The 10,524-nt window shown below is 41.3% G+C and overlaps 1 protein-coding gene across 1 annotated transcript in view; it reads left to right on the top strand.

Moving 5' to 3' along the window:
• Nucleotides 1-4,440, top strand: part of LOC144499646 (NADP-dependent malic enzyme-like) — a 154,043-nt gene extending 149,603 nt beyond the window's left edge. Inside the window, exon 15 of the mRNA XM_078221873.1 lies at nucleotides 2,459-4,440. Within this exon, the coding sequence (XP_078077999.1) occupies nucleotides 2,459-2,620 (162 nt within the window). The 3' untranslated portion in view covers nucleotides 2,621-4,440. The remainder of the gene's footprint in view (nucleotides 1-2,458) is intronic.
• The last annotated feature ends 6,084 nt before the right edge of the window (nucleotides 4,441-10,524 follow it).

Genomic DNA, 10,524 nt, shown 5'->3' on the forward strand with positions numbered 1-10,524 from the left:
AACCAGATGGACTTTTCCAACAATCGTGGTCATCATTAGACTACTAATTCCAGATTTTTATTGATTTCAAATTCCACCATCTGCAGTGGTGGGATTCAATCCCAGGTCCCTGGATTTTTGGGTTACGAGTCCAGTGATAATACCACTACGCCACTACCTCCCCACAGCGTAATCAATGTTTAGATCATGGCTCTTCACTGTTCTTGATTCAGATGAAGCTGTCCTAAGTACAGAACTCCGGTTTATTGGTGACGTTAAGGATTGTGCGGAAGTTAGAACTTCATACAAGATAAACAGACTGCAGGCTAATTTAGATACATTGGGGAACTGAACCTGGGGGTGGTAACAACGGCTTGTGTTTATGTAGTACTCTTGGTGTAGAAAAAGTCCCAAAATGCTTCACAAAGTATTAATCAAGAAAAATGGCACCCACGCAAAGGATTGGGATTGGATTGAGATTGGAGACCAAAACCTTTGATCAAAATTGTATTTTAAGGAGGATCTTGAAGGAGAGGGAGATGGGAGGTAAGGGTCCAAAATGGTTGAAGGCACAGTTGAGACAAAATGAGGAGAAGAGGAAGCCAGAGCTACAGAAACAAAACATTCAGCGAGAGAGGGTTGTAAGGTCGCTGGAGAACAGTAAGGAAATTTAAGAATTTAATTGTGAGGATGAGAATTTTAATTTTGAGGCACAGGGGATTAAAAGTTAATGTAGGCAGGCAAGTAAAAGAGTGATGAGTGAGTGAACAGGATTGTTGTGTGACATATAGTTTGGCACTTTGTAATATTGCAAAAAAAATGCAATAATATTGCCACTGTCAGGCAGACTGCAAACACAGCTATTTATCCTATTTCAAGCATATCCTGCTGTCAGTTATGGAGCAGCAATGATGATGGTTGTTAAAAAGTCTGTGTCCTGTCTGAGGTTACCCACATTCTTTGTGCCTCTCCATGTGGATTCAAGTTTCAGTGAAGAAATTCAGCTCAAGTTCTTTTCCTGCCCAGATAACTGGTTTTAAAATAACAGTCACTGTGCAAACGCTGTTTCTTTGGATCTTTTTGTCTGTAATATGTTCAATAGAACAACTGTGTAAAAATATCAATTGTACATTATGTATAATTGAAGATAGCTTCAATTTTCATAATGCAGAAGTTGCAAATTCCATGGTTGCTTTGGTATTTTATCAGGTATAGCACTGCTGGTTAGTTCTACCTAATCAGTTCTAGTGTCTAGTTCTGCCAGATAGTGAAACCTCAGTCAAAAACAGAAGATGCTGGAAAAACTCAGCAGGTCTGGCAGCATCTGTAAGGAGAGAAAGTCCTTTGGCTCTTCTTCAGAACTGAGGGGAGGGAAAATGAGTTAGAGCTTTAAGAAGTTGCAACAAAAAGTAGCGACTTTTAAGAACAAAAGATGGATGACCTGGTGTGGGATGAGGGAGGTTTGTGTTGAGGCAATACATGTATGGGATACTTCAAAAATGAGTTTAAATGGAGAAGAAATGTCAAAATCTAAAGTTACTGAACTCAATGTTGAGTCCCGAGAGTTGCAACAAGCCCAACTGGAAGAGGGAATGCTGTTCCTCGAGGTTGTGCCAGTATTCACTGGAGCATTGCTGCAGGCAAAGGACAGACATGTGGGCATGAGAGCAAGGTGCTGAGTTACAATGCCAAGCGACAGGAATGTTGGAGTCATGCTGGCGGACTCTATTCTTGTTTCAGATAACATAACAGTAGTTTCTCTAACTTGAACTGGACATTGATGGCTTTCTCTCACATCCTCTTACACTCTCCAGCCTTTTAGGAGATGGATTGAGAAACACTTTGGTGATCTGAGGCCAGATACAAGTCATTAAGCTGTTTTATTTTACAGACAGCAAATGAACAAATGGAATAATGGGTCCATGGTTCACGCGTGCTCCACACAATCTCCTCTTTAAACCTGACTGACGGCACACGTGACTCTTCTGTCCTTTCCTCTTCCTGAATTCCTGTGGATAAGGTAGTGGGTGCCTTTGACTTGACTCTTTGCCATTCAGGGATTTGCCAATAGACCTGGCAACCAAACCGAGTGGCCACTCCCCCAATGCTGGGTCACAACCTAGGTGACTAGAATCATCCCTATTATGTAGGTGGTTGTTTTGTCAGGCAGGCTGAACCGCAGTAACAAGTGCAATAATGTCCCCACTGGTTGTAAAAAATCTCTCATATTAAGACCTCAATTTCCTATTTCCCCTCCAGAAATCTGACCCCCCCCCCCCCCCCCCGCCACCGTTTCCGAGACTGCAACTTATACAAATTCACCTTGTTTTAGTTCTCGACATTTAAATATGACTCATCCCCAAACCGTTTCCATGAAAGAGATTAATTGAAAATCCTGATACCTTATGGTGGAGTTAATGCTTTTAAATTCTGCGGCAACTGTTTATTTGTCTTTAAGATGTTGTCTTTTTGCTTATAGATTGTGGATTACGCCTATAAAAATAACCTAGCTGCTTGGTACCCTGAACCTGCGGACAAGGAGACATTTATTCGTGCTCAAATCTACAGCCCTGATTATGATTCCTTTGTATTAGACGACTACAAATGGCCTAAAGAAGCCATGAAAATCCAGGAAGTGTAATTATCTATGTCTCTCACGTCATTGCCTAGCATATGTTATCAAATCCAGGTAACCTTAATTGCAAACAAACTGCCTTCCGACATGATTGTTCCAAGGTGTCATAAAACAGCACGATTACTGTTCAAAAGAAAGTCACTCAGAATTATTCATACCAAAACACCAAATCTTCAGTGACAGGTGTCTAGTAGTAATCCCGTGGAAGTTCATTGCGTATATTTTTTCATATTTTTATCTTGTAGGGATTATTTAATATTCCATTTTTGGATTAATGGTTTACTCCTTTTAGCAAAATATTGCCTCTCATTGAACAATTTGAATAGATTTGCTATTCCTGTACTTCATATAATAATGAGATCAAAAGACAGTAGGTTGATATTCATTGAACTGTATAATCTTACACAAGACACGCAGCTATGTCTTCATAAGCATTTTGCACGAAGTTAAGTCAAATTCATTTTCTGAACACGGCCACTATCTTATCTGCCGCAGTGGTGGACAACCTGCCGCCATCTGGTTTCTGAGTGTGGCCACGAGACATTTTGTTGACCTTTGTCCACGTGCAGGGTTGTCACATTCCACTGGTTTCCAACTGTATAGCTTTTTTCCTACTATAATTACACACGTGTAAAGCAAGGACATGTGAAGGAAGGTGGGGGCTGATTACGCACAACATTGACTATGGGAGCCATGCACTCCCTCTGTGTCCAATCAAGCGTAAATATTTATTTTGTTTTTACCACCTGAAGTTGATATGTGAATGATTAAGCACTTTCTATAACTTATGAAATAGGTGGCATGTATTAAATGTATTCAATCTCATTAATCATAGTGAAAATGCCTGGGTTCAATTTTATGGCCCACTCACTAGCCTAGGTTGCCCATCACTGTTCAAGAGTCACATATATTATGCCATGGTTTTAGCTTGGATTCCTGTTTTGCTTGTGTACCTTTAGAATAAAGGAGTCTAATTTCGCAATGGATGCCAGTTCTCAGGAATCTAAGCTAAATCTGTGACCATATTTAAACAACTTGGAAATTTTGCAGAGGAAAACTGGAGAACTGAGTAATAAAGTAAGTTAGTGTATTATCATTTTACCTTTAGGAGCTGGGTTCAATCTAGTCCAGGTTGCTAGACCAAAAGTTATTATTTATGATGGCCTAAACTTTCCCATGTGAAATGGTTTAGAACAGGATCCACTCTGGTTCATCGTCGGTGTTGGCATTCAAATTAATAATCTTCCATAGACAATAGGATGTCTTCAGTGGTAAATTGTAACTTACTTGGGTGCAGTAGGAATGCTTTTCTGAAATTGGACCCAGGCATGATGAAGGGACTTGCTCAGCATTCAGTCTGTGTGCTGTACCTAACCTGGGAGTGCATGGTGTTGTATTCATGACCTAGAATGAGATATGTAACCTTTTCAAAGCACTGAGATCCTGCCTCTTGAAATGAATTTTTTAAAAAATCTTAAAATCCAATATTGTGGTTAACTACCTAATGTTGTGAATAGCTACTTCTGTTCTTTCTGTTTGGTGCATGTGCTGGAACCATCTGATCTGGTACTTTGTATTACTTATGTATATCAGCTGAAAACATCAAGAAGCTAAGATGTGTTTTATTTTAAATATTTGTTGCTGAAATGTTTTACATATTCCTCTGCATGATGAATTTATTTCACTTATTTTTGTTAAGGCTTGAGATAGCAATGATTTTGCTGCAAGGTGCCATGATATTAATTGTAGAAAGAATATAAACCAAGGATCCTGTGAGAGTGTGCTTTGTGAACAAAATGCTTAATAAATCATGGTCTGTAAATCCATTGCTGTTCTTTATTAATGGTGGCCATAAAAAAAAGTGCTGTTACGGGCCAAAACCTCTGAAAATCCTCAACTGTTTGACGATATACATACACTTATTTCCTTTAGAAAGGCTTCAACACTAAACTAGAATGTAGGGATACCTCTGAGATGTAACCTGTGTTGACAATGGAATTTATTATTTGGAATGCCTTACACTGCATTATTGAAACTCCACATTTTTCATATCTAATTGGCCTGTGCTGCTGGTACAGGGATATGTATGTTAACACTAAGGTCAATTAATTCTATCTGCAGGTGTCTTTTGACATTGTCAGCATAGTACACTTCAAAGAGTAAGTGGTACTCTTAACATGCAGTCACCTGTTTCGTTAAACTTGAGGATGCCCTATCATCTGAAAGATGATTTTTAAAGAAAACTGTTAAGTTAATAGAAAAAATGGGTTTGGTTCAGGTAGACAAATGTGCAAAGATTATTGGTTCATTTTTTCCCCCTATTTTCTGGTCATTTTTGAACCAGCTTTCAAAAAAACCATAAGTGTATCTATTTCTTGGATAATGGCCAAAGCTAATCTCAAAACTAATGATTTAAGGGTAAATGATAGCTGCCATAGAAAAATCTCACCGATTTTCTCTCCCTTACTCCAAATATCTGATCAATTATTGGGATATAAAGTCACCTTCCATTTAGTGTTAGATTGCATTTATGTCACACACAGATATAATCAACAATGGGATCTGTGCCAGAAGAGCAGATATTAGGAGAGCGGACCAAAAGCAAAACCAAAGACCTGGATTTTAAACAGGGACTGCAGGAGGAAGGAGATGTCTGCAATTCCAGACCATGGAGCCTAGACAGCTGAAGACATGGCTGCCAATGGTGGGAGAAAGGGAGGATGCAGAAGAGAACAGACCTATTTTATTGGAGTAGTAATACAGAGGCTTAGGCCAATGCTCTGGGGGATGAGTTCAGATTTCACCATGACAACTGGATATTTAAATTCAGTTGACAAAAATAAATCTGCAAGAAACATCAGTAATGATGACCATGAAACTACTGGATCGCTGTACAAATCTATCTAGTTCACAAATGTCCTTTAGGAAAATTGGCTTTCCATATCTGATCTGGTTTACGTGTGTCTCTTAAAGGCCCTCTGAAACTGCTCAGCAGTTGTGTCGAACCACTGTGAAAATGTTTAAAAAGCCACTAAACACAAGCAAAGGACGCCCAGACCCTCCACCCTGCAAAATCTGGGGACTTGGATTTAAACTAATTTGGCAGTGGGTGGGCACTGGGAACAAGCATTAGAAAGGAGAAACAAGGTGCACAAAGAATGGTGAGAGACAGATAGCACCAGAGTAAGAAATAATATCGCATTAGGTTGGAGTCAGACTGAAACAGAATACAATAAGGTCTAAGGTAGGTTGACTGTAGATGTATGAAGTGTGCTAAATAAGATTAGTGAACTACAGGTGCAAATGTCTATGTGGGAATATGATGTAATGATAACGAGGCTTGGTTCCAATAAAAGAAGGATTAATAACTCCATATTCCTGGATTCAAATGGGGAAGAAAAGAAAGAGGGGGAGAGTGGCAATATTGAAGAAGTAGATTATTACAGTGGGAATGAGGCGAGTCAAGTAGAACAAGTGTGGTTTAGATTAGTTATGGAAAAAGAACAAGGAGCAATTCAGAGAAAATATACTTAACTGGAGAAGGGCCAATTTCAACAGGTTGAGAACGGATCCATTTCGGGTAGACTGGAATCAAAGATAGGAAGACAAAAATGTAACCAAATAGTGCTGGCGGAGGAGATAGTTTGTGTACAATTGCAGTACAAGGGGATTTTCACAGTAACTTAATTGCTGTGTTAATGTAAGCCTACTTGTGACACTAATAAATAAACTTTAAAACTTTAAACTTTATATTCCCACAAGGGAGAAAGTTAATGCAGCCAAAACCAGAGCTCCCTGGATGATGAGAGAGAGTAAAATGAAACTGAGAGAGCTTGTAGGATGGATGTTAGATTGAGAGGTAAGAACTGGTCTTAGAACATAGAACAGTACAGCACAGAACAGGCCCTTCGGCCCACGATGTTGTGCCGACCTTCATCTGAAACCAAGATCAAGCTATCCCACTCCCTACCATCCTGGTGTGCTCCATGTGCCTATCCAATAACCGCTTAAATGTTCCTAAAGTGTCTGACTCCACTATCACTGCAGGCAGTCCATTCCACACCCCAACCACTCTCTGCGTGAAGAACCTACCTCTGATATCCTTCCTATATCTCCCACCATGAACCCTATAGTTATGCCCCCTTGTAATAGCTCCATCCACCCGAGGAAATAGTCTTTGAACGTTCACTCTATCTATCCCCTTCATCATTTTATAAACCTCTATTAAGTCTCCCCTCAATCTCCTCCGCTCCAGAGAGAACAGCCCCAGCACCCTCAACCTTTCCTCATAAGACCGACACTCCAAACCAGGCAGCATCCTGGTAAATCTCCTCTGCACTCTTTCCAGCGCTTCCACATCCTTCTTATAGTGAGGTGACCAGAACTGCACGCAATATTCCAAATGCGGTCTCACCAAGGTCCTGTACAGTTGCAGCATAACCCCACGGCTCTTAAACTCCAACCCCCTGTTAATAAAAGCTAACACACTATATGCCTTCTTCACAGCTCTATCCACTTGAGTGGCAACCTTTAGAGATCTGTGGATATGGACCCCAAGATCTCTCTGTTCCTCCACAGTCTTCAGAACCCTACCTTTGACCCTGTAATCCACATTTAAATTTGTCCTACCAAAATGAATCACCTCACATTTATCAGGGTTAAACTCCATTTGCCATTTTTCAGCCCAGCTTTGCATCCTATCTATGTCTCTTTGCAGCCTACAACAGCCCTCCACCTCATCCACTACTCCACCAATCTTGGTGTCATCAGCAAATTTACTGATCCACCCTTCAGCCCCCTCCTCTAAGTCATTAATAAAAATCACAAAGAGCAGAGGACCAAGCACCGATCCCTGCGGCACTCCGCTAGCAACCTGCCTCCAGTCCGAAAATTTTCCATCCACCACCACCCTCTGTCTTCGATCAGACAGCCAGTTACCTATCCAATCGGCCAACTTTCCCTCTATCCCACACCTCCTTACTTTCATCATAAGCCGACCATGGGGGACCTTATCAAACGCCTTACTAAAATCCATGTATATGACATCAACCGCCCTACCTTCATCAACACACCTAGTTACCTCCTCAAAAAATTCTATCAAATTTGTGAGGCACGATTTGCCCTTCACAAATCTGTGCTGACTATCCCGGATTAATCCGCATCTTTCTAAATGGTCGTAAATCCCATCCCTAAGGACCTTTTCCATCAATTTACCAACCACCGAAGTCAGACTAACCGGTCTATAATTACCAAGGTCATTTCTATTCCCTTTCTTAAACAGAGGAACAACATTTGCCACTCTCCAGTCCTCTGGCACCATCCCCGTGGACAGCGAGGACCCAAAGATCAAAGCCAAAGGCTCTGCAATCTCATCCCTCGCCTCCCAAAGAATCCTAGGATACATTTCATCAGGCCCAGGGGACTTATCGACCTTCAGTTTATTCAAAACTGCCAATACATCCTCCCTCTGAACATCTATTTCCTCCAGCCTATTAGCCTGTAACACCTTCTCTTCCTGAAAAACATGGCCCCTCTCCTTGGTGAACATTGAAGAAAAGTATTCATTCATCACCTCGCCTATCTCTACTGATTCCATACACAAGTTCCCACCACTGTCCTTGACCGGCCCTAACCTCACCCTGGTCATTCTTTTATTCCTCACATAAGAGTAAAAAGCCTTGGGTCTTAATATAGAGATTTTAGAGGGGAAATGAGAAGAGAAGGAAGAAGACCAGAGAGTACACAAATCATCTTTAGACTGCGGGAAGGAACTGGAGCACCCGGAGGAAACCCATGCAGACATGGGGAGAATGTACAAGCTCCACACACAGTCACCCAAGGCTGGAATTGAACCTGGGTCTCTGGTGCTGTGAGGCAGCAGTGCTAACCACATTTCCACCGTGCCATTGCTGAAAGCAGAGAGATCAAAAGGATTCCTGCTATTAAGGTATGTTGAAGCTTTAAAAACAAATTTTGCCTTTCTTTTAAGCAGTTAATCCTATTGTTAGTGGCTGATTTAAAGTGTAATTTTTAATTTTATTTTTAAGATTGAAGATGTATAATATACATATGATTAATATGTATAAGTGAACATAGACTTAAAATAAACTCTGTGAAACTACTATTTAAATCTACATTATATAATTATATAACTAGGTGTGGCATGGTTATAAATGTTCGTATGTTTTAATTTAGAATGTGGAAACTGAAACTTTAATTGAGAAAAAGAGGGGTCAGAATTTCTTGAACCATTCAACCAGGTTACAGAAACATAGAAACCCTACAGTGCAGAAGGAGGCCATTTGGCCCATCGAGTCTGCACCGACCACAATCCCACCCAGGCCCTACCCCCACATATTTACCCACTAATCCCTCTAACCTACGCATCCCACGACACTAAGGGGCAATTTTTAACCTGGCCAATCAACCTAACCTGCACATCTTTGGACTGTGGGAGGAAACCGGAGCACCCGGAGGAAACCCACGCAGACACGAGGAGAATGTGCAAACTCCACACAGACAGTGACCCAAGCTGGGAATCGAACCCGGGACCCTGGAGCTGTGAAGCAGCAGTGCTAACCACTGTGCTACCGTGCCGCCCCTTTGATTTGGATTCCTTACTGTGTGAGGTTGAGCAAAGGAGAGTTCACATTTTGGAGCATGGAAAATCTAAATGTGTTTATCATTAGTATTCTTCTGCCTTGTTTACTTTAATTATGTTATTTATTTATAATTATCCCATATTTAAATGTTGTGTTTTGATGTTTCCGTAAAGCATTGGTAAAATTTCATATTTAAATGTTGGGTGGGATTATGAGCCCACTGCTGGGCATGAACCTGATTTGAATATATTTTAATATAATTAAACCCCTCACCAAATATTGATCCCTCACGTCAGCATGGTTCACAAATGGTTAACCCAGATGTGAACCTGTGGTGGGGATCCACCGCTCCCCTCCCCCCACCCCCGGTCCCCCGGGGACGTAAAGGTGAGTATAGACCAAAGGAGAGAGGGACCAGGCACTGGCCTACCAATGCCCCCTGACACTGTCCCCCAACCTGTGCTGGGGAAATGCCAGGGGCGGACCCTAGTGGGAGTTCTAGTGAGGGGTGGGGGGCAGATACCAGCTTTGATCGCGGGAGGGGGGGTAGATGCCGGCTCTGATCGAGTGTGTGTGTGTGTGTGGGTAGTGGACAGGATAGGTGCCAGCTCTGTTCGCGGGGAGGTGGGGTTGGGGAACAGATGCCACAGGGTGGGGGGATGAATGCCAGCTCTGATCATTTCTAACACACAGCTTTAAGTGTCGACATTAATTCCTGTGCTCAGTATTAGTAAACTTATAAGTAACTTGCAAAATCAATCTGGAGATTCCTTTTTCTTTGATAAATTCAATGAGTTTCCTTTCCTTGTTTGGTATAACCAGGTGTGTGGTGGGATGGACAGAATCAGTGACACAGACTTTTCAGTTGGCATTGGCCCTTTCATTCTCTTCTGCTTTGTTCCATTGACAGATGTTGCCATACATCTTCCAGCAATAGGAAAGGATTGACATAACTTGACTGAGACTTTCTATTAATTTCACCCAATCCCAATGGAATACACCATGTCCCCATCCATATCCCCATCCAAAACAGATTTTCCCATGTAAGAAGGATTTCTTTATCAATTCTCATCATGACACTTTGTAAGAGCAGGTGTGATTGAACAAACATACCAAAAGATTACAGGTTCAGTTTCTTGTTTGGACAGCTTGAGCTGACTGTCGTTGAACCCTCTGCCATTCTGGAAGCAGCTGATAGTATACTGATTGAGGGTAGTGACAACTTTCCAATATTAAATAATGCAGTTCAGAAAAATACCCTTAATCTATGAAGAATTGTCCACGCAACAAAAAAAAGGAAATAAGAGC

The sequence above is a fragment of the Mustelus asterias genome, chromosome 10 (genome assembly GCF_964213995.1).
Source record: "Mustelus asterias chromosome 10, sMusAst1.hap1.1, whole genome shotgun sequence".
NCBI lineage: Eukaryota > Metazoa > Chordata > Chondrichthyes > Carcharhiniformes > Triakidae > Mustelus > Mustelus asterias.